The sequence below is a fragment of the Drosophila elegans genome, unplaced genomic scaffold (assembly GCF_018152505.1).
Source record: "Drosophila elegans isolate 14027-0461.03 unplaced genomic scaffold, ASM1815250v1 contig_133, whole genome shotgun sequence".
NCBI lineage: Eukaryota > Metazoa > Arthropoda > Insecta > Diptera > Drosophilidae > Drosophila > Drosophila elegans.
The window spans coordinates 126751-150916 of NW_024545499.1; the positions used below are offsets into that span (position 1 = coordinate 126751).

General features: G+C 40.1%; 3 protein-coding genes across 5 annotated transcripts; 1 reads left to right on the top strand and 2 right to left on the bottom strand.

Moving 5' to 3' along the window:
• Nucleotides 1-7131: 7131 nt before the first annotated feature.
• On the bottom strand, nt 7132-8812 carry LOC108150384. 2 transcript variants are annotated; one of them, XM_017278522.2, is made up of 3 exons: nt 8733-8812; nt 8568-8615; nt 7132-8491 (listed from the first exon to the last, which is right to left on the bottom strand). In XM_017278522.2, the coding sequence occupies exons 2-3, from the start codon at nt 8590-8592 to the stop codon at nt 7350-7352; spliced, it is 1167 nt and encodes a 388-aa protein (XP_017134011.1). In that variant the 5' UTR covers nt 8593-8615; nt 8733-8812; the 3' UTR covers nt 7132-7349. The 2 variants fall into 2 exon arrangements, with proteins under 2 accessions (XP_017134011.1, XP_017134012.1); XM_017278523.2 differs by having other exon boundaries at nt 8568-8610; nt 8733-8774.
• Nucleotides 8813-13456: 4644 nt separating this feature from the next.
• LOC108150385 (glutathione peroxidase homolog BsaA) lies at nt 13457-14679 on the top strand. The gene is made up of 2 exons (XM_017278524.1): nt 13457-13668; nt 14270-14679. Exons 1-2 carry the CDS (start codon nt 13457-13459, stop codon nt 14637-14639), a joined length of 582 nt encoding a protein of 193 aa, XP_017134013.1. The 3' UTR covers nt 14640-14679.
• A 7847-nt stretch (nt 14680-22526) lies between these two features.
• Nucleotides 22527-23259, bottom strand: LOC108150386. 2 transcript variants are annotated; one of them, XM_017278526.1, is made up of 3 exons: nt 23164-23259; nt 22904-23110; nt 22527-22851 (listed from the first exon to the last, which is right to left on the bottom strand). In XM_017278526.1, the coding sequence occupies exons 1-3, from the start codon at nt 23249-23251 to the stop codon at nt 22700-22702; spliced, it is 447 nt and encodes a 148-aa protein (XP_017134015.1). In that variant the 5' UTR covers nt 23252-23259; the 3' UTR covers nt 22527-22699. The 2 variants fall into 2 exon arrangements, with proteins under 2 accessions (XP_017134015.1, XP_017134014.1); XM_017278525.1 differs by having other exon boundaries at nt 22904-23113; nt 23164-23257.
• Nucleotides 23260-24166: the final 907 nt, after the last annotated feature.

Consider the following 24166-nt stretch of genomic DNA (forward strand, 5'->3'; position numbering starts at 1 on the left):
TCCTCTGCTCTTCAGTTTTTCCTCAGTTTCCCTGCGAGCTAATGGGCAATAACTTATTCATAATTATGCATTTCCCATTTTTCGCTTTTATCTTTCGCTTCGTTTATTTGGCACTTCCTTGCTCTTCGCAGCCGTTCCCCTAATGCTTGCCAAAATATTCAACTAGATGAAGAAAAATAGTTCATGTTTTCGCGAGCGTGCGTCCAGTCCGCCGCTGATGATTAATCAATTATGGGCAACTGTCAGAATCGCAAACAGATATTGCGAAAAAAAAGTGTAATCAAAATTTCAGCGCCGGCAGATTCAATAACAAATCGAGGGGCAAAGCAAATAGAGTATGTATTTATTTGCCGCGTTTCATCTGTTCAAAATCAAACGTCCGCCTGCCTTTGCTCAACCGTTTTCACGCCGGCTCATTGGCCATTAAAAAGGCTTTGACACGAATGGAGAGAGACAGCATGCTATGCTGGCGGGGGGAAAGAGAGGCCAGATGATGGACGCTGACCATTTAAAATATGCATAATCACCTGCCGCGTATCTGTCGAGGGCAAAGAGCAGGTCGGAAAATTTAATTTGTTGTAATTTGCTGCACTGACAGTGACGATGGCGAGCACTAATAGTTGGGAAAAGCTCTGCGGAAAATATGCCCGGTACAATGAAGAGCAAAATGGTGAGCGAGGAGATGCTGACCATCTTTATGAAAGACAAATTAAAATGCACTTAGCGCACACCTTAAAACGCGGGTAAAAAGAGTCTGAAGTTGGCAGCCAACTTTCCCAGCCTGCCTGCGGTCATTCTGAGGGTGCGGAAAATATGGAAAAGGGAGAGGAGTGGGTTACGTGACAGCTTAAGCGTTGTCCCGGCAACAACTTGACATATTTTCTTATTGAGTTTAGCAGGAGCGCCAGTGCCGCCAGATTTTGTACTTTAATAGGGAACCCTGGAGTGCAGAGGTGAGAATCTGTTAATCCTCCCAAGGAAGGAACACCTGTGAAAGCTCATTAAGTCCCAGATAAATGGAAAATTAGTATGGAAGACCACTTGGAACCTTAAATTCTCATTGTGTGAATATTAATAATAATCATTTCTAATAAACAATAAAGATTGAGCTTATCTCCAGCTGGAGGACAACTTTACTTTATTCGCATTTAAATGTTTTGCCATTGTCCTCGGCACTCAAATTGGGTCGTGGATGGAGGGAAAATGGAGGGAAAAGTAAGCCAGTCAATGGCATTATTGTCTCCAGCACTGCTGCTGGGTACAGTAAACAATGCTTAGGAGTTAGCCACCCTACATCGATGATCCTTGTTTATGCATGCAAATCGTGAGAGTTTTTCCCCGATTCAGATTGTGGAGCATAGCCATTAACCATGATTCGTTCAATATGCATTCAGTGATACAACAGCTTTTGTATCTCGTAGGCACAAGCCACTGTGACCCGTAATTGCCTTGGAAAATTGAATTTCCACGAAGACAACGTCGGCTTGACAACACTGTGGTCATCTGGCAGTCCTGCTCCCGCACCCCCACCCTTTCTGACCTGGCATTAGGATTAATCAGAAGACTTGACATTTAATTGTTGCCCTTACTGGGAGCCAGCTGAGTGTCTAGTCGGGTAGTCCATCACTTGCCGGGTTCACAGGCGGTTTCAGAATCATTTTACGGGTGGGGAAACTAGATGGAGATTGTTTACGGCACTATGTTCATTTAGATTTTATAAGGAAAACGCATATAATGCTCTGGAACAAGGCGTTGCCGTCATAATATAGTCAATCCCAATTCTATTTAGAATGAATATTTTACCTTTGTTAATACAAAATTAAAATGAAACATTTATCACATTTTGATGTCGCAATATAAACAAGGTATAAGGCTTAGATGCTAGCATACTTTGATTAATTGATTTAAGCCTATAAATATAAACATGCTTTTGTTTTTACTTTTTACGTTACTCTATAAATAGAATAATATTTCTCAAACAAGGTTTTTATTTTCTTAAATAATAAACATCACTTTATTATTATAATAACTATCTTAAGATAGTTCGAATTAAAATCAATTGATCTTATATAAAAAAAAAATAATCCTAAATTGTACTGAATTTAGTAATTTGTTGTTTTAAAAAAAAGTCCTAGTTAACACCGAAATTCGAGCACGGAATATTTCATTTTATTGTGAGTGTTGTGTTAAATGTTTTATATATTTTTGTCAACTCATCCATTTGGTTGGTACTCACTGTGAACAAAATAATTAAATGTTCTCTTTATTTAGACTTAAGAAAAAATATTTTTAGATACTTAAAATATTTATATTTTTATGGCTGAAGCTATGGACAAATTATTTAAACAAAATTGTCCAGAATGGCCATTGACAACCATGCAAAGAAATTGTTTCGTTTTTGTTAAAATATAATATTTTAAATAAAGGTATACCCACATTTTAAATAATTTAATCGTCAGACCTTATTCATTGTTACATATTGTTTAAGGTTTAGGTATTTGTATTTTTGTCATGTATGTCATGTATAATTTTAAAGTAAATAATATTTATTACGTAAATAATATAATTCTCACTGAATTCGAATTTAAAATTTTTTTCCAGTGTCTATGTGTGCTTTTGGGGAGCGATCGTCTGATGGGCTGAGTATTTGGCATAGACCTTTGAATGCATTCTGTGTGCGGATGTTAATTGCATGGGATTGGGGCAACGACAGCAGCCCGCAGCAACATCTTTCAATTTGTCTTTTACAATGTGATTTATATGCTAACAGGGAGTGGCCAATTTGTTGTAGTGGCAGTTCGAGTTGTTGCCTCAAGTTGAAGGCATTTTTTGTGTGTGTTGCTGGTCGGTTTTGTTTTTTGTGTGCGATGGCAGGAGTGTTTGTTCGACTGCTTCGTGTGCATGCAAATGACTTGTCAGCTGACAACGGCAACAAGCAAAATTGCTGACCATGTAGCAGAGTGTATGTGCGGGCGAGTGTGAGGATGTGTCTCTGTGGGCACTGTGTATCTTGCAAACCAAAAATTTGCACATAAAGTATCCCTGACAGCAAAGTTTTCACTTGCAAACTTGCACGCAGCGTGAAGGCTCTCCCGCACCCAGAAGTTTTCTCTGCTTTTGCGGTTTTACTTGCAAGTGCGTTGAAATAAATTTGGCTTAGGAAACGAGCAAACAATAGCAACAACACACGTCTCAATTACACACGCAGCAGAACAGACACTTTAAAGGACCCTTTAGCCGCCTCTCGACCATAATTTCACACTACGCCTCGCCGACTCTGTTGTTGACAATTTAAATAGACTGTTCTTGCATTAAAGCCACTTTGATGTATGCCCCCTTGTTCGCGCCACCGTTTATTTGTATATTGATTTTCGTCATTTCGCAGCGCCTGCATCACTCAGCGTTTTATCGACACTTCTGCCAAGCGAAATAATCAACATTTTTTCTGCCCTTTTCCCTGTCACTTGGCTATGTCTCTCCGGCCATGTGTGTTTTGTGGTGTGCGTGCGGTCGGTGTGCAATTGAAGGTGACACTGAAATTTGCATAATTCTGTTGTCACATGTCGCATACGTCACGTATGATAGCCGCAAAGGGCAATCGAGTAAAATGAAATTGTCGCTTTTGCGGCGGAATCTTGAAATTCAACGATTCGCTTTAAAATATTGAAAGTGGTTGACAATTTTGTATTTATTGCATTGCATTACATGTTAGCAATAGAAAATATGAACTTAAAATAAAGCATAGCCCAGTTTTTTTTTATAAATATAAGAAAACAGCAATAAAATAAATAAAGGAGTTCCTAAAGAAGCCAAAAAGACTTTAAAAATCCGTTTCAAAAACGAAAGCTCTCTAACAAGAAAACAACAAAATAACATGAGAGTTCTTAAAAGAGAGTTCCGAAAAAATAAACTAAAAAAAATTACACGCACAATCCTAATATCTGTTTACTCAATAACGCAAACAGTTGGTAGCTACTTAAAGTTTTTAAGTTCGTCTTGGTACAAAATCTTAACATCAAAATAACTAAACAATAACATTTTCAAAACTGTTTTATAAAACATTTACTATGTGTTTACTTTTATAAATTACTATAATTTACCAAATCGAGTGAACTTGATAGTCTAAGTTACCAAATAAACATATCTACACAACTTGAAATGTGCAGAATACAATTGAAAATGTTTTTTAGTTCTCTTCAACTTTTAGCTCGAAACTAAAGTAAGCTAATCAGTTGCCCATCCAATTAAAACCATTACAAAATGGGTTTGATTAAACATTATATGCATTATTTTTATCCCTTGATATTATAGGCACCGAAATATCTATCAATATTCGCTTAAATTAATTCATTATCAATTTGTAAATTTTAAATTAACTTAAACAGTTTCCAATTATATAAGTTTTTTCACAAATAGAAATCAAACGCGAAATTTATAAGCGTCCACAATTAACTAGCATATATATCTTCAAATCACTTTAAATACGCCAAGCTAATTATGTGAAGCGCTTTTCGATTAAAAATCAAACTGGCTGAATGAATTTAACAGCAAATAAAAATGATTTTGCAATTTATTTTCTTCAGCTTATTTGTTGGCTACTTGCGCAAAATGTCACACACTTTATGTCTATCCAAAGGCAGATACTATAGCCATGACTTTAACGGCAATTTAAAGCTGAACTCCCCCGCACTTTCCTTTTCATTTGACTTTTGCTGACTCAACAGTTCAATTGAATTTTATGTTGTTGCTCGTCGCCTTTTGACTATGAAATCTAGATTACAACTTTTGGCAACAACTTGTGGCGAACGTAATTACAAGCTGCCAAATGACAGCCATAACATTAACAACAAAAACCCCGACAGACCGCCTGACTGAAAGAGTGACTGACAGACGAGTGGCAATGTCCTGGCAACGCTTGTCTTTGTCGTCCTCATAATGAAGCCATAAATTTCAAAAGCAAAGAGATTAGCAAAAGTGGTAGCCGTCTGCCTTCCTCTCGAATTCCTTTCAAGTGTGTATTTATTTATATTACCCGAATCTTAAAGACATTATTTAGATGTCAACATTAAGCTGAAATGGAGCGTGTGACAAAACTATGGCAAGAGTTAATGCACTTTCAATGCTGACAGGACCTTGGAGTTGAGTGGAATGGCTGATGCAAGCATTTATTATTTACACTTGTAAATAAATATATATGTGGGAGTGTTTATGTTGGAGGGGCCTGGTCACTTAGCAGCGGGAATTGCACATACATTCGCATTTCCACTCCAGTTAACACCCCGGGGACATTGGCAGTGCCACTGAGTACACAGAAAGAGAAATCTATGAATAATTATTTTCACTCTCGTTTCGGTTGTTTCACATTTACGAAATGAATTTTCATATTCGATAGCATTTTTGCAATTTATTATTGCGAAAGCGAAATCTTGTATATATGGCTTAAGTAGCTCAACCATTCAATGATTAAATACCATTCTTCTTTGTACTTCAACGTATTAAAAACTCTTTGGTCTAAAAAAATGAAGAAATTGTATTGTGTAATACAAACAATTTTCTTCTGAGCCATAGTCTAAATTTTTAAATTATTTGTTCGAATAACAACAAATTATTTGAAAAGCATTCTTTTAGGCCGAGTCCAATAATACGTAGAGGTACGTCGTTCTTTCGTTAAAGTCATCGTTAAAATATCCTAAAATAGTTTGATGCTGCTTAAGAATTTCGAAAACCAAAATTTGCCGTTGTTCTATTTAGGTTTGAAAACAAGCAGAAATTTAATTTTTGCAAATTATAATTTTTCAAATCGGGGACGTCATTACGATGAGAGTGTTATTTGTCATTTTGTTAATTAAAACTACTTTTATTTATTTCGTTCAAAATGTTTTTTGATAAAACAAAATTGTAGAAGTTTTTTTTAATGCATCTTGAAGTCGAAGGAGCTACGCAATTTTACGAATGCTGCGTTGCACTTTTCCGCTTCGCACATGTAGATGTACTGGCACTCTAGTGCAGTTTATATAGATTATATACATGGATTTGTGGAGCAAATTTGTATTTATGCTGATGGCCAGGCACCCATGACACTCGCTTTGGCATTGGGCTGTCATCCCTGGTCTCCTGACTCCTTGCTCTTTATTCCTGACTCCCAGCACATTATGTGCCCCATTTAATGTCTATGTGTTGCACACACCACACACACACACAGTACCCACGGCACTCTCGCACATACTCTGGCACAAACTTTCACGCCCAGTGAACGTCAAGTGGCAATTTACATTAGTTTTATTGTATACGAAATTAGCAGCATTTAGCAATTCGCAATAGCAGCAGTAACAGCAGCCGGCAAAACTTTTGCCATCCACATCCTCATTTTAATTCTCATTCGCAGTCAAGGGCTTGTATGTTAGATTTGTTTGCTCGTATGGCTGCACTGTCGCACTCGGCATATCAATTTTACCCCCCACCCGGACAGCACCCTTTCCTCGGGACATTTCAAGGTATGAAATCGATTTTGTTAATGAAAACGAAGGCAAACTTCAAGGAAAATGCAACCCAGGGGAGTGGGTGTCGATTGGAGCGAAAGTTTGATATTTGTTGGGGAGCAACAATGGCCAATCTGCGTGATAATGGCATTCCCGAAGGATTTTTATGCATCCTTCGAGCTTCCCTTTTTCAATCAAGGTTATTTTTTGGTTTTTTTGAAAGCATGCATCTGAAGTTGCTTTAACTGCATCTGTGAATAAAGTTTTCATTTTCAACATTCGGGCGATGCAGACATTTTCTCTATTTTTTCGATGGGTCGGTTCAATTCGAAACAGCTCTTGGCGAAATAAAAAGGAAAATTATAAAATGTCTGAAAATTTGACCACATTTTTTGGCAGTAAACAAATAATAGACATATGGGAAAATTTAATTTAGATTGTACATGCACAAGAGAAAAGAGAAGGAAACAAATCGAAACTAAATTTCATTTCAGATCAAATTTTATTTGTATGCACTTTTTGTATTCAATTAAAATGATTTTACATTTGTTTTATGTTCTTTTATTTCTGAAACGGATGTTGGCCCCTTTTAAGCATCGAATAGTTAGTAAAAACCTAACTAACCTAACCCACAAAGACTTACTCCGTGCACTAAGATTGTGTAATTAGTTTTTATTGTCCCTGTGTTTTTCAATAAGGTCGGCCTTAAAACCTTTTAAACAGCAACACTAAAATATGTAAATAATTTAAGGCCGACTTGCCTGTCGGAGCAGATGGCAAAGAAAAAATGGGAGAAAACGAAGAAACCTACAATTTTTAAGAAACCGAATGTCCAAGTGTCCCCTGTCCTGTGTATTATCCCGGCTAGATCTAGACCAGATGACACTCGTTGACCAAGACCACATCGTCATCGACCATTTCCCCGTTCCGATTGGCATGGTGTTCGTGGTGGATGGGACAGCTGACCACGAGTTCCTCCTTGGGAGGGAAGGGATCTGCCTTCTCCTTCTCCTTATCCTTCTTGACCTTCTTGGGACCAGTCTTGTCCTTGCCGCTCTTCAGCTTGTCCCTTTCCTGCTCCAGCTCCAGGTGATCCCCCAGAAGGTGCTCGATGACATCGGGATTGCTGCGCAAAGCCAGATCCATGGCGCCATCGAGGAATTGATAGAGCGGCGAGCTGACGCGATGCTGCGGTTCCCTTGGCGACTCCACCAGCACACTGCCCTCGAAAGGGGGCTGCAGCAGCTGCTGCAGCATGTAGAGCATCGGTGGCAAAGCCGGCGAGGATTTGTGCTTGTGGTGGTGCTGCTGCTGCTGCTTCAGTGGCGCTGAATTATGGACAGCGTGCTGCTGAGCGTTCTCGGCTGCATTCAGCAGCAGCACTCCGGCCAATTCCGGTGGCAGCACTTCCGGCCCGTAGTTAAGCTCCTGCTGCACACTCTCAATCACCATGTTGGGTGCCAGCAGCTCGAACTCCTTCACCTCGTGCTTGCCGTCGGGCGAGACCAGCTTGTTGTAGTACACATAGGGGCTGGGTGGCATGGGTTGAATGGGTGGCATCGGTGGCTGTAAAGTGGTCGCCACTGCATCCCACGGTTGGCGACGCTTGTGGTGCAACTGGCGCGGCTGCAGGCCCTCCTCCAGCAGGCCACCCAAACGCCGCTTGGGGCGGTGCAGCCCCATCGGATCCTCCACCTGCTGCATTTTGCCGGCATCCGAGGGCGAGGATGTGGATGTGGAAGCCGCAGCAGTCAGTGCTGAAGATGTGGTAGCCTTCGTGGTTTTTCCTTGAAGCTCGGTAGTCTGCTTCGGTCCAGCTGTAATCTTCTGCTTCGAAGATGTGGTTAAAGTGAGGCAAGCACTGGTAACAGAGTCATTGGTCGGAGCCAAGACCACGGTGGCATCGGGTCCCGAGCTAGAGTTCCCATTGTTATCACTTGCAGCATCACCCTGAGAGCGCTTCATGCGCAGGCAGTGACCAAACTGCAGTTGCATCATCATCATGAGGGCACCTAAACCATATACACATTGTTAGCAATAAATTCCGAGTACTAAAATAGGCAGACGCGCCAAACATCCCATACTTACACCCAAAGATCAGCAGAAAGTTCATTTTGTAGTGCTCGATGGGCTGCGCTGCGGGAGACAGGCAAGTTGAAAAGGTTATCCGAAAATTGACCACAATTATTTTAGATTGAATAGTTTTTCCACTTTTTTGCCACAGAAATCGAAATAGTTGCAATTCGAACTTACTTTATTTGATTGGAGTGGGTTCTACGTGTGCTCGACACAAAGTTTGTACTGAAAATGATTCGAAATGCTGCTTGCCTCATGGCGAGGCTTTGACAGACAGCTGGGGAGCTGGTAAAAGGTTACTGAGAGCTACAAAAAATCGAATTTCAATATTTTTGTGATGGGATTTTTCATACGCCGCCCACACACACTCCCAGCTGTGGCGACCTTTTCAAGTGCTGCAAATGGCAGCAACAAAAAAACCGCGCACACACAAAAAAAGTTTGTTTCGTGAGCCGCAAACAAAAGCAAACAGTGGAAAAAGTTTAGCTTATAAATTTCCAATCAATTTTTCGGGCAAAAATCAAGCGCCCTCACACTCACACACAGCCGCACTCAAGTGTTTGTATAGTCAGTGCATGTGTGTGTGTTAGTGGCTATTACTTGATTAATAAATATTAGCAGCAAAAATTGGAAAATTCTTAGCGAAGCGTAAAAATCCAAACACCCAAACGGAAATGCGATACATTTGCGAAATGGCAGAAGCATTTTCCAAAACACTCATGCCCTGCCACGCGCACACACTCAGGAATACCCATTTACTCCGTCTTATTATTATACCCTCTTGCAGTGGAATGTGTGAGGATATTGAACTCATGTCCAAATTGGCAAAAACTACGGATCCCCTCACATATTAAAAAATTAATTTTAAATGTAAATAATAGGCCGAATGTCGTATTTTATTTAAAAGATATTTATTTTTCAAAGGGTGAAACTTTTCTTGAAACAATTTCAAAGTTGTAATCATAGTTTAAAAACACTGTTTGCTTTGCAATTAAAAATTACATTTGGGCTTTTAATTTTTTTTAAGAAAGAAAACAAGAAGGATTATAATAATTACTTCCCTGATTTTATGTGTAAACATGCTTAATGCAAATAAACATTTTGTACAACAATTCGTTTTTTTTTTTAACCTAAAAGAGGTATTAATATTCTAGTCGCATATCCTTAGACTAAAACTTGTACTTTCCCCAGCCGCCTTCGGGTTCAGGCATTAATAATGTAAAGTGCGTGCGTCAAATGTAAATTCCTGGCTGCCAACTCACGCGATTTCATAAACTTGCGACATTTTCAACAAACAATTCTTTTCGCCGTCTTCGTGTCTTCGATATGTGCGCCCTTCAAGGCGACTTAACGCTCAGGTGGAAGCGGCATTTTGAAGGGTACGGACGTATGGGGAGGGCGGAAAATTGAGGGCCCTGAGGAGAAGGCACTTTTGCTTATCAGCTTAAATGTAAATGCCAAGCGAATGCAGTCTGGGGGAGAGGGGAGCAGCAGCTGTTGCTGCATTGGGGATTTGCACATTTATACTCGCATAATGCCCGCCCCCGCCACCTCCCTCTTTCCATTGTTTCGCCCTTTTTTTTTTTATTATCTGCCAAGTTGATTTTTCGAGAGTATTGAATAAAAGTCGATTTTCCCCTACTGGATTTGCGCGCGTTCGACAAGCGGCTTAAATACGTTCAGTTAATACTCATATCCCGTTTGCATATGTATGTGCCTGTATTGTTTGGCTTGAGTGGGTGTGCGTGTTTTTGCTTTGATGTCTGCGTGTGTGTGCCATGGGTTAAGGTCGTGGCTGATTAGGGGTCCAAAACCCTTCGCCGGAGTGCATCATCTCGGTGGGATTTACACGCAGACACTCGGCTCCCAAGGCGATCCACTATAATTGGGCATGAAAATCACGCATACGCCGGGTGGGTCAAGTGGAGCGAGAGACGGCTCTAGCAGTGGCTTCTACTGCCTCGACTCGGCTTTGATCTTGGCCGGAATCAGAGACAGCGACTCTTATTAAATGTTTCCCTTTCGATTTGTTTCGGTGGAAGTCCCTTCTTAGCCGACAACTGACTTTGTAAACTTTCATTAGTTGCCTCGTTAATATTCCAATTGTTGACACACAAAGAAGGGCGGCTGGGAAGGGGCAGGGGGAGGGAGAGTTGGCTTAACCTGTGTATAAAGGAATTTAATTAATAACGTCCCCCATCCTTTTGCGTGTGCAGCGCGGCGTAAACTTAATTAAATGCGCAAGTGGCAAGTAGCAGTCGCAAGTAGCGAGGGGCAGAGTGGCAGCTTGGCAAATGGCAAGTGGCAAGTGGAGATGCAGAAGCAGAAGCCAGCAGCAGCATCCAAATGGGAAATCCCCGGTGTCAAGGTGGAAGGTTACACCTATCCTGGCCAGATGGTAAAAAAATCTGCCCCCACATGTCAAAACTTTTATTGGTGGAAACGCTAGTTTTATGGCTACTGTTAATGGTAAAAAATGGTGCAACAAAAGCTGGAAATAATGGCAGACGCTTAGACAAAACCATATGGAAATGGGAGGTGGGGGAGTGGCAAGTTCATGGAGCTGGTCATAAAACAACGAGTTGTGGTTCGCTGAATTTAATGCATTTCCATGTTTACGAGTTTAGTGCGCCGGGTTTATAACCTGAAACTGGTGGCAAAGTTTATTAAGTTTATGCCAAGTGCATTAAATATGCAAACCGCTATAGTGGATCATCCCAAGATTACTCTGGAATCCGAGCTTGGCAGACGTCTCTTAACATAATCGCTGTTTATTACTATTGAGCGGGTTTCAATTAGTCTATGCTGATTGTTCAAACATGAACACGTCTAAATATAAGTATAGCAGCCACTTGTGTAAAACAAAATATACACACATAAAATGTAAAATGACCTCCGGCGGAACGGTCACAGAATGTCTTTGAGTATAAGTGCAATCAGGGTATTTGTGATCTCCCTTATCGCACTTAAGAATATTTTCCCAATTTAGGGACAAACAAGCCACTCCGTGGGTTATTAGAAATAAGACAATAATCCCAACTATAAGATTTTATGATGATTTTATGATTTTATGCTCGTGGATGTCACATTGTAAATCGATCCAGAGCCATAATCTACGATCTGCTACCTAAACCATGCGAGGGAACAGTTGTAATCACTTGTACACTTGTAATCTGTAAGTGCAGGCCACTTGAGCCTCCAAATATAATCACTTGAAATGTTTCTCTCCCGCCCAGGGCAAATCAGATGCGGTCTCTGCGTAGGCCATAGATATGAATATGAATAGAAAACGAATCACACCAATGTTACTTGTTAAGAAACTTCATGAAATAAAAACAGTTTGAAATGTTAACTCAACAAATGTAGACGTCTTTTATAAGATCGCTCTTACACTGATTTTATAGTAATCACAATTTTAGCTGTTTAGTTAGTTCTTCGAATTCCAAACCAAAATTTATTTGTTACAAAAACTTATTTTGGACACCCAGGAAAATCTATTTTAAAAATATATTATATTACTTACAAGCTACATAAATGATTAATAACAAATTTAGTCATTTTAAAAAATAAATTATTTTACTTACAAGCTAAACAATTATTTTTTATAAAAATTTTACTCGTTGATTAAACAAGTATTAAGCCTTGAATAAATTTTCAAATACTATTGGATTCTTTATGTGGCTTACAATTTTAAAATTGACAAATTTTATAAAAGATTTATATTTTGATATAACAAAGAGTTGTCATTGTTATTTTCATGTTCTTTTTCAAATATCACCTTTAATTCAAGTATTTCTTATTGAACTTCTCTAAAAATGGTAATTTTTATTAAACCATTTTCGAATTAAAATCAAAATTCGTATATTTATGTCTCCTTTTATTTCTATCCTTAAAATATTTGAAACATTCTACTTTTCGAAGCAGGTGACCCTTTACCGTGTCTCTTTGCATTTCGTAGATTGTGACACTTTAACTGTCTTATTCTGCTTTAATATTTTGGCTCTAAAAATATCCACATACCCCGACCTGCAAGAGACTTGCAAATGTGATTTGCACTCAAACTATAAAATGCACTGGCACTTCGGACAGGTTTTACTGAACACGTTTAACAGACGACTAAAGGAGTAACGCCCACGCCCCAAATTGCAAATCAATTTCAGTCGAACGCCTTTCGGCTGCCATTGATTTATGGCCCACGTCCAAATGTCGTCTAAGTGGAAAAGCCGAACCGAAAAGAGGCGCAACTTCACCGAATTATATTTCAATTTGGCAGCGAAAATGAAACAGAAACAGGGCAATACACATAAGGGGGCGAGGCAGGAGAAAAGATGTTAAAAACTTTTTGACAATTGACTTAAAAAGTTTGGCCAAGCTGGCAGAAATTGACTGCCTTTTGTATACAAATAGGCCGAAATCATCCAGCCCGCACACACACGTGGACATTGGAAAGGGAAAAAGACGGGAAAAGTCGGTGAAAAGTCGGGGAAAATGGTGCCGCGGCCATGAAGCGGAAGTAAACACATAAAACGGAAATGAAAATTCAATTATTTCGTTACGATTGTTCAACTTTTTGTTGTTTTCAGTGTGCCTGTGTGTGTGTTTGGTGTGCTCCCATTTCGTGCGGCAGGCGGAGGCCAAAAAAAGTTTAAAATTAAGTTAACGTGCAACTCGCTTCGTGGGTCAGCACATGCAACATTCGCCCGTTTTGTCCAAATTCAATTTTGGCTGGCCCTTTTTCATTTTTGGCATATGCCTGGACCGAAGCGAAAGAGCCGTACATTTAAATGCGATTTTTAACAGTCGCTTCACGCACAATTAGCCTGTCGAATCGATTTTCGTGATCAGAGATTCCTCAGCTTTAGTTTGGAATCCCAAATTCAGTTAGTGTAGTACTATGCACGATGCTTAACAAGGAGTTTGTGCTTCATGGCCTCATGGCCGCAGTGGCCCTTGCTACAGTACTACATACACGTAGCAGATTGCAACAGGATCTGACGCACATGCGATGGCTCTCAACAGTCCACTCGCTGGTGGTTCGAGATACTTTTGGAAAACCCGTGCAACTCCAAAGCTTCGCTGGCAAGGTCATGCTCATCGTTAACATTGCTTCCAGGTAAAAATGCGTTTTCGTTGGGGCGGTACCCAGTCGCAATCATTTTTTTTAAGAAAGATTTCGGCCTCTTTGTTATTATTCAATTTTATTTTTCAATTTTAATATTAGGTCTTATGATAACTTTTATTAAAAAAGTAAAATAATTAAAGTTTTTTTCAACAAACTGTTATTCCTTGAATTTAATTGAAAAAAAAGCTGTTACCTTTAAACGTTAAAATTAAAATCTCAAAAATCTGTAAATAAAACATTTAATTGCTCAATTGTTGTTTAACTGTTCAGTGATATGTTATCTAGAAAGCCCAAAAAATATCGACGTCCTATGTAAAAGCATATAAGATTTAAAAAAAAAATTGACTTAGTCTCGCTTTTTTTGTGTCTTTCTTATGTTAAAACTGTGCTCTAAAAAATTACAAAATATTACTATTAGGAAATTAGGTAAGCACTATCATTCGATAAGGAAGATTTTGTACCGGTATGATTAGTTCTTTATGATGAGTTCAATGCAATAAAGAATTAAACACCCCCCATAAAGCAAGACTTTCAGGGTAATGTGTCAATTATAATTTGTAGATTTAGTTGTTTCTTTTATTCTTGACTTCAGATGTGGACTGACTTCCTCTCAGTATGATGGTCTCAAATACTTATTGGAGGCATATGAGGAGCGTGGATTGAGTATTCTTAACTTCCCGTGCAATCAATTTGGCGGCCAGATGCCCGAGTCCGACGGCCAGGAGATGCTGGATCACCTTCGCAAGGAAGGAGCCAATATAGGACACATCTTTGCCAAGATAGATGTGAAAGGACCTCAGGCAGAGCCACTCTACAAGCTCCTGACTCACTACCAGCCAGATATCGAGTGGAATTTCGTCAAGTTTCTGGTGGATCGGAAGGGGAATTTGCACAAGAGATATGGCGCCGAGCTGGATCCAGTTGCCCTGGCCGATGACATTGAGCTGCTGCTCGCCAGATGAGCTCGAATAAATAGCGCAACACGCGTGTTTTTGCTCAGTGTCTCTCATAAGTGTGACAACGTCACGCCCTATCATTGGGGATTACTGTTGCTGATGCTCGCTTCACATGCCAGGTGATTTCTTTGCCACATCCCTACCTGACCTCGCCCGTCACCGTTCCGCAGACTTCTGTCAGTTGCAAATGGTTAAGAGTGGGAAGGGTGGGATGTGCGGTGGAAGACGTGGGGTTGACCTTTTGGTCTGCTGCACTTGTCACTTCGCTTTATCAAATTGCAGTTACCGTTGCACGTCAAGCATCCGCCCTGTGTGACACAATCGAGGAGCGGTGTTGCATGCAGCAAGGGGAGGTCAGGGGCGGCAATCGAATGCCGTTCGACCTTGGCTGCAACAGTCTTTGAAACTTTACTGTGAAATAATAATAGGCAAATCCTTTAAGTTATGTATAAAGTTCGTTCCTTTGGTGCCTGTCAATCGCACCTACCCACAATCCACAACCTCTTGAGATTTAAAAGTACTAGGAAAATTACTTAGAATTGTTTTACAATTTAATCACAATGGTAGTGGTACCTTGACATTGATATGAAAACTTTTCTGGTAGCACCCCAGACGAGTTTTCAAAACACTAATATCGGCACAAGTTCATAGTCAATTGAAGCAAATCTTATTATGTAAGTGCGGTATATGTAGGTAAATAATGAGATAAAAGGGCTTTGTATTGCAATATTTGTGCAACTATGTAACAAACTAAGGTCAAGTGACGCGTTCCACCCTTTAGAAAAACTTTGAAACTTAGAAAGTTTCAATATCGTTAGCTTTTATGTGTTTATTTTTTAAATCCCTGTTGAATTAATTAAATTATGGTCAGCTTGCTTTGTACAACAGCGCTTTCACAAACGTTAAAAACCTCAGAAATGTGAGTGTTTTTCTTGAAATTTTCGAAAAATGTGCAAATGCTTGAAACTCTGGCATGGCATGCAGCTGGCCAAGGTCTGGGCGGAATCCGGCTAGCCAGGACAACTTCCTGGAATGCCCCAACCGCAACGGAGTCTGATGCCTCTGCTGCAACCTTCGCTCCTGTTTCTGCTTCTGCTTCTTCTGCTTTTGTTTCTGTTTCTGTTCCTGATTCTGATTCTGACTCTGTTTTGGTTGCCACTCCTTGTTGGCATGCAAACAAGCTCTTTTCTGCCGGCTGCAATATAAAAACGTGCCTGCACATCTGCCACATGCTTACGCCCCTCCAGTTGTACGTGTGTGAGTTTCGTTCTGCTAGTGTGAGTGCGGGTGTGCGACGGCGTATGTGTGTGTGTGTGCGCTTGTAGCGTTGACAGTAACCGAAATTGCCACAATTTGCGGCTGTGTACAATTTGGCCACTCATCAATCTGTGCGCATGTTAACCAATAAACCATTACAAACAAGTCAGACAATATCACGAAAAGAGTGGGGCGAACACTTACATTTCCGGTTACGAATATATATTTTCCCTTTATTCCGTATTTAGTTTTTTTTTCTCTTTTAGATGGAGCATCAGTTGGGTAATTCTGTTTGATGAGCGCATTACGTTTGCATTTTATATTCCGGCTGCCGGGTCGTATGCGTGATAGCTCATCAGAAGAGGAAAGGAGCGGCAAGTTATAACGCATACGCCATGACGGCCCCTCTTCAACCTCCTAACCCCTAAAAGTAAACCAATTTAATTTTTTAACATAAACGTCGTCGTCGACGGCGGCTCCTGTGGAAAAGCCTCAGTGAAAAAGTTGGTTTGTTAGTTCGTTTGGCATTTGTTCGGTTGCCTGAGTTGAAACTTAATTAACATTTGATTGATAAAGGTTGCCCACACCGTCACACACCCATACAGAGAAGCGCAATTTCATGCGAATCGGAGGTTGTGTGCGTGAGATTGTTGTCTGCATGCAAATGAAAATTTTCAATGCCGGCGGCGCATCTCCATTCTCCAGTGATTATTTATGCGTGTGCTTTTGAGTCTACCTGTATGCGTGTTCGAAATTTTAATTAGTATTATAAATTATTGCCAACGGTGTAGTCATTAAATGTGTGTGCGTATGAGTGAGTGAGGCAGCGGAGAAGATAAACCTGAATTTTAGCCAATTAAACTTGTATGACAGAAACGCCCAACGCGACTTACTCCAAAGTTACCCCTTAAAAATACAAATTAGCCCCCGATATCAGGGATAATTCATTGTCTGGTGCTGGCTAAATATTTCGTTTAAATTTGCATGCTAAACTCACCCAGAATTTGTTGGCGTTTGGCATTGATTTGCCTTTGATTTCATTGGGACAACGTCAATTGAATTTGGCGATTTTTTTTTTGCTTGGCCATTGCTAAGCTGCTTAGCCCACCCCACGCCCACTTTTCCCACGCCCTTTTGTCACATGTGTCGGTGCAGTGGGAATTGCAATTTTCTTATCGCTTTCACTACCCATGCAAATGGCAAATCGCAAATGGCAGATGGCAGAGAGCGACAAAAAAGGACTCTGAGGACGAGGATGGAGTGACACAAAGGCCAGAAGAAAAGCAAAGAGGCAACCGAGCACTGAATTCAATTTGTGCACTGAAAGTACTGCAAAATGAACAGAGCTTGTCCCGCAAAAACCTGATCTGGATAAGCAATGTGAATTCGAAGCTCGATTTCAATCATCATTTGACTCACTTTATCATATTAAAAATTTATTGATATTCGCCCAAAACACCCATAAAATACTTCGACACATTTGCCCCAAAAAAAAGGAGAAAAAGTCCTAACGAAAAACAAAAAACAAAAAAGCTTAACGTAGGAGAAGAAAATTCAATAAATTGCTTGGCTCGACATAAAATAATGCTGCATTATAGACTTTAGCCGCCCGCGGCAAAGTAACCGCCAAATGTTGCCCTCGAGAGCAACCAGCAAACACAACAATAATGACAAAAGCAGCAACAAAAACGTGGAATCGTTGGGCATACGGCAACCTTGAATGTCCTATGTCCTCGGTGAGGATACATTAGGCAGGTGTTTCTGTTGGAAAGGAAAGTGTTTATTCAGGCAAAAAGTGCACTAATATTTTTATAACATTATTATATATATTTATTGGTATTTAACATTATTATATTACATTAATTATCTCCAATCTCACTAAACCATATTTAAAAGTTGATTGCTTATGAAAAAATTTAAGTTTTCTATGTATTAAAAAAAATTAACATCCCATAAATTATAAATAAACTTAAGCCAAGAGCAGCTAAATTTTATTTCCAGCATACTGTAGGGAATATATATAATACAATTTCTTGAAAATTTCGCCAACACAAAGCACTGAGAACGCTTTTGGTAAACATTTAAGTTCAACAATTCTTAAAATTTGAACGAGATGCAGATGAATTCCCAGACATTTGTTTGCCTTCCAATGTAAACAGAGAGCAATTCATCGCTATTGGTGGTCCTATAAATGTTTTAATTTCAAGCAAACTAGAAAGAGTATGCCAGCATCGAGGGGCAGACCTGCCACTTTGGCATTATCTCTGCCACGGGTAATTCAAATTGTCGCCGACGAAACAATGACCGTGTCAGATGGAGAACGTCGGATCCGGAGACTTGAGACTGCGACTGAGACTGCCGACTGAGGGACCCCTTCACGAATCGATTGCTATTTATGTTTTATGAGACGTAAAATGATTGAGCCAAACGGAAGGCGGCAATCCAAAAAATGCCAAATAAAAGCGGGCGTTATTGGGAGGGAGCCGTGCTTGGTTGGTGGGTGGTGGGTGGTGGGTGGAAGTGGAAGTTGGCCCGAGACAGCTGCAAAAGTTTATCGCCAAGGCAGACCGCATTAAATGCGGGACACACGCACATTTACGCATCCCGATGCCAGATAAAGGCGTACGTTTATGCCATAGTGTGCAATGCTTGGGGAGGATGTCCGCTATCAGGAAAAGCGTTTGCCTGACGTTGAGGGAGGACAGCGGGGGGTGGGGGCGGGCTGGGCCGGGCCGGGAAAAGCGTGTAAATTACAGCCGCCAGTTTTTCTCGTTTTTCGGCTCATGCTCTTTGTGTATCTTGAAAAGTTTGGCGTGTGTTGTTGTCATGACGGCTATCATCTTAACTTGATGTGGTGCTAAGCATTGTTTGTGTTGTTGTTGCACTCGAAATGATGAACTGACAGATTTTCCCTTCTTTGCCAGTGAGTGTGAGTGTGTGTGTGTGTGTGGTTGTGTAGAGTCCTATCTTAAAGTTGCTTTAATGCCCGCTTCAATAATAATCCCCAAAATTGTAATTGAAAATTCCGATCCACTAATTAATCTTAATTAGTCAGTTCTGCCTTGTCCACATTAATCGATCAAACAAATTCCACGCAAACAGAGTCACATATATACTCGTGTATATAGTGGGTTATTGTAACGCTAATGACTAAATAATTGATCGGAAAGTAATCCCGACTGAGCAAAGAAGAAGAGGCCATCGCAGTAATGCAGCTTTTCAATTTGCTAGACCAAAAATGGCGCTAAGCCGCTTACGGTCGCATGTGTGTGTGCGGCTAAGTGAATAAAAATCTTTTTGCACAATTCATTAAACGCAAATTATGCCCCAGAGATGGTGCTGCATTGTGCCGGCCTGGCCCTTTTTTTCGAAGATATTTGTTTGCGCGGCACACGCGAGTCATACGAATTTAATATGAACTCCCACAAAAAGCTGAACACCCGAAAAGGATTCACGCACACGCACGGTGGCGGTCGGTGGAGAGACAATGAACTCGAAGGACGCGACTGAATCAAGGTAATAAAGGAGAGTCTCTTTTTGCACCACTTGCCACTTGTTGTTGTGGCGCCTAACAAAACTTTTGTCCGCTGGCATCGGAAACGGTCGCAATATAGATAAATACAAGTTGACAGCACAATTTATTATCACACTTAGCGCCCCGTAAATGCCATTGTTATGTAAATCATCACCAAATGGGCAACGGGGCGGATGGCTTTCGGCATTGCGTATACGCATCATCGTCAGCAAGTTTGAAGCGCATTCGCATTGACGTCACGTTGCAGGCAGCTGTGCGTGTTAGTGTACCTGTATGGTTACACGTGTGTGTAGGTTTACTTGGACACCAGCAGGTGGCAACTGCTGAGGCACAGATTGCACTTAAAAAATATCTAACACCCGTAAATATGTAAGTGCAAATCCAGTTTGTTTCAGGCCAAATGATCTTTAACTACAAACATTTTAGAACAATAAATAATACGTTTTAAGGATTTATAAGTCATTCTTGGTAATTAAGTAAGTACGAAATAGAACAGTTGGGACAACATTTTACATGTGTACATGTGTATTAAAGTGACTTAAAGGGGTGTGCATTACATAAGTTAAGTATTAAAGTTCTTTGGCACCCCTGTTGAAAGTTATGTGACTATTTTTCACTGTGTTTCAGTGTTCTGTGTGCCATTATTCCCGGCGTGCAGTGGGCACGTGCTGGGGATAAGCAGTGGGCCATCGTCTGAAGGACACGCATCACCGCTCCGATTCTGCCTGTGGCTGGGTTTGTGATTGTGCGAATCGTTTTATTGCAGGATGGCAATGCAATATGTATAAGCTGATTGCTGGCAGTCATAGCAAAGGGAACAAACAACCGACACAATTACGGCGCAGCAATCTTAAACAATCATTGACAGCCTCCCCGTGCGCAACTATTTTGCAACAGCTACGTACGGCACTCACCTCTCAATCGCCTTCTCCGTTGTCTTTGCATGTCAAAGGAGCAGCACACGGCTGCCTGCCCCAAAGATAAACGCTCAAATTGAAATTCCAATCGGGTGCTCCGCACGGGCTATGTCCGTGCCATGGATTGCTTTTTATGCGCCTTTTGTTGCCCCGCTCGTGGTTCTTGTTTATTGAAACAACGGAGCAACAATAAATTGTGTAGCGCATACTTCAAATGTCAAATGCGGCAGCGATAAAAATTTCGTTATTGTACAGTCAGTCCCATACGATAGCAAACACACACATGAAGCGGCCCAATGCATTCCCTTTTTTGGCCGGCTCGGACTCCTCGGACTCCTCGGACTGTTTGGCTTTGACAGTTTTTGCAATTTATATGTATTTCGAGGGCTGCACAAACCATCGGATACGCATAAGTAAACCGACCCAGACCCCATCGTCCGACCCTGCATAAATTAAGATAATCGCGCTCAGTTTGCTTTGACTTCGGCTTCGACTTTGGCTTCGGTTGTCAGATACTTGGCTGCATAATTTATGGCCACGTGAAGTGGCGAAACCTTTCAACCGCCCGGGACTTTAATTTCGTGTAATTGAACTCCAGCTGCGGTGTTCCCATAATCAATGTCGACAAATTCAATGGGTTGATGGCCAGCAGTTCGCTTAATGAGTTAATGCCCAGCCGCCCGTTCACAAAGTTGGCTGCTACGGCTGCACTGTGCAAATCGGTCATTATAAAATATGGCCGGGAAATGTGTTCTTGTGAATCAATATGACATACCTATCTTCTGTTCTTAAATATCCTAAAATAAATCAAGTTTGGTTCCTTTAATATCCTTTTATTTGATATAACCAAGTTCTATTTATTTTTTATCTCAAAATTTACTTTAATCTATAATTAGGAAAGCAAATTAATTATTTATATAACATTTTTTATTATTTATTTTTACTATTTTACATAATAATTAAACAGTTTGCTATTATTTGCAAATCCTAGTACTGCGTAACTTGTTATTTCTTAGTGTACTCCTAATCTGCGCGAGTAGTTGGCAGGAAATGAAATCTGCCAGCCATTTAAGCCCCATGGAATTGAACTATCCACTCGATCATTGAATTGCAATTTCAAACTGAAACTTCATGGCACTATTCGAGGCAGCCGGGACTATTTGCATAAGTATATCGATTCGAGTTGGGCGAGTTCATTGCAGCACGTGCTGCCCATGCTTAAGCACACATTGTGGTCTCTTGCCTTTGACCTTTGCCAAACAAGCCGCTGCCCGGACCGGTCTGGTTATTATTTTAATGGTCATTTGAACTGGCCGCTGTTGTTGCTGTTGGCAATGACCAGGCCATGATTTTAATGCCAATTTAATATAATTTTTATGTTCGGCCCTTGGTCAGGCCAAGCTCTAAATACGTGCCGTACGAAACCGAATCGAATCGCATCGAAATTGCCGCAATGATTTGACGTATTTACTCGGGAGTCCAGAGAACATGGTAGCATATCATGCCGGGCCTATTAAACGGAAATCGATCGATGATTTTCTGCCATGGGAACGAGGGGAAAAGCCAGACTGACACTTGGTCAGCTCAGATTTTATTTGCCTATTTCCCCACTGCCTCTGAGCACCACAATTTATGCAAGAAATTAATTTTCCGCGGCTCAGCAGCTCAGGCATAATAATTGAAGTCAAACATAAGTTGTCTCTTTCGCCGTTTGGCCAAACCTAATTAAATGCAGCTGAAAAACAAAAACGTCCTGTCGACTCGCTCAAGAAGTCGAGTGCAAATTGACAAACTTTTCGAAAACTTTTCGAGTGGCAAGTGGTGGGGGATACAACATGTGAAAAAGCATTTTTTTAATTAAAATTTTCTCACATAAGGGAAAGCTGCTGTTCGGGCTTGCCACTCGTAGTTAGTTTTCACTGTAATTAGCCGAGTTGTTACTCCAATTCAGACGCAGTACTCCTCCTCCTAATTAACATACATTCCCCTAATTGTACTGAAAAACTTAAGGGCTGTAGAGTTCACTTTTAAGGGTGATTCATCCAGGAGCCATATATCGTCGAAGCAATCAATCAGATTAGGTAGAGAGAGAGCTTTATTTGATTGTGAGCGATTTGTGTAAAGAATAATAATAAAGAATAAAAGAAAGAACTAAACGACTTTAGTAATTACACGTTGACTTCATTGGTTTACAGCTGTTATCTTTGGTTTATTAAATTTGTAAATAAAATTCTCAACACCAAATGCAATTTTTAGGATTAATGTTTAGATTAATCCAGCTTAAATACATACATGAATTTGTATTAACAAAAAATTCGGTGCTTGAAAATTTATAAATTGAAAAGCGCCTGGTTTCTTTAAACAATCTGAACATTTACACTTTTGACTTCGTATGGAGGTGGCTTGAATACTTCATTATTATCTTCATTTGCCACAGGATTTGAGGTGGATGCTGTGACCTCCTCGTTGTAAACTCTGTAAGTTAGCACACCCATAATTACGAGCAGTACTAAAATAAATGGTTAAATAACATGCTTAAATCAAGGCAAGCAGATACTCACAGGAATAGGAATATTCAAACCAACGAGTTCCATAGTATGAATCTCGAATCTCGTAGATAAGTGATCCTAAGAAAACTAACATTGCCATTAGCCAGAATAGAATTATGTTAGCTTTGTGTTGTTTTTCGGTCATTAATTCTCCGAAAATTAGAACTCCAGAGGCGGTGATAATCAAAGTTATAGCAAGTTTTCCAAACGATGTTGATGCTACTGAAAAATAAAACATGGATATCAGCTTAGCAAAAAGGCAGACCCTTTACCATTCGGAAATATGTGAAACGGATCAGATGCCAGGAAAATGTTGACCAGGCCAAAGGTCAGTAGAAGTACTCTCGCCTTAAGAAACATTTTGGTTCCGCAGATCGATCTCAACTGAATCACTAAAAGGCCCTCCTTCTTGTTGAAACCTCTTGTTTATGTTACCAAAATAAACCCACACAAGTTCAGTGTAAATAGAGAGCACTGACTCTTGAATCGAAACACTTTTCGAAAAGGTTGATTTCTTTTCTTAACTCATTTGACACCAAACACAGAAGGACGAAACCTTATGAAAAGTTCATAAAACCAACTGAATGCATATTTAATTCGACAACACACACTCGCTCCCACATTGTGCATTCATGTTTGTTTGATGGATGAACTTTTCGACACTTTGTGCATTAGAAAGTTTTACTAGTTTGGACTTTAGTGGCAATTATATTTACATCCAACCAACTCTGGCTCTAAGCACTTAAGTTTTTCGTCTTTGACGCCGGTCTTAAACAGGTGCCGGTTGCAAAGATTCCTGGGCTGAAAACTTTTCCAACTTGGAGTTTTTAATTAGAATTTGTTTCCACCACCAAAACTCGTACATTGCTGAAAAACTCATTTCCATGCGGCAATTCATCACCAGTAATAATAAATAAAATACTTTTCCGGAATTTCGTAAAAAATTGAGGTGATAATTTATGAATATTTTGTAATTAACAGGTTGAAAATTTATCATAAATTTTCATATAATTGCATTTTTATGGCTTCAAGTTTTGGCATCGTTCCTCAGAGCCATTATAAATAAACGTGACGGGTGAATGGTGGGAAAAACTCCAAGTCAGTATTATTCAGTATTTTGGAGATATTTTGAGCTTTTAAAACCCCAATCTTATTCTTTTGACAGAGTATATTAATTTCGTGATGAAATGTTCTGCGCACGATATTATTTACTTGCTCTTCCATTCTCTTGAAATTTTCACTACTTGTTGGGTATATATATTTTACCAATACAAG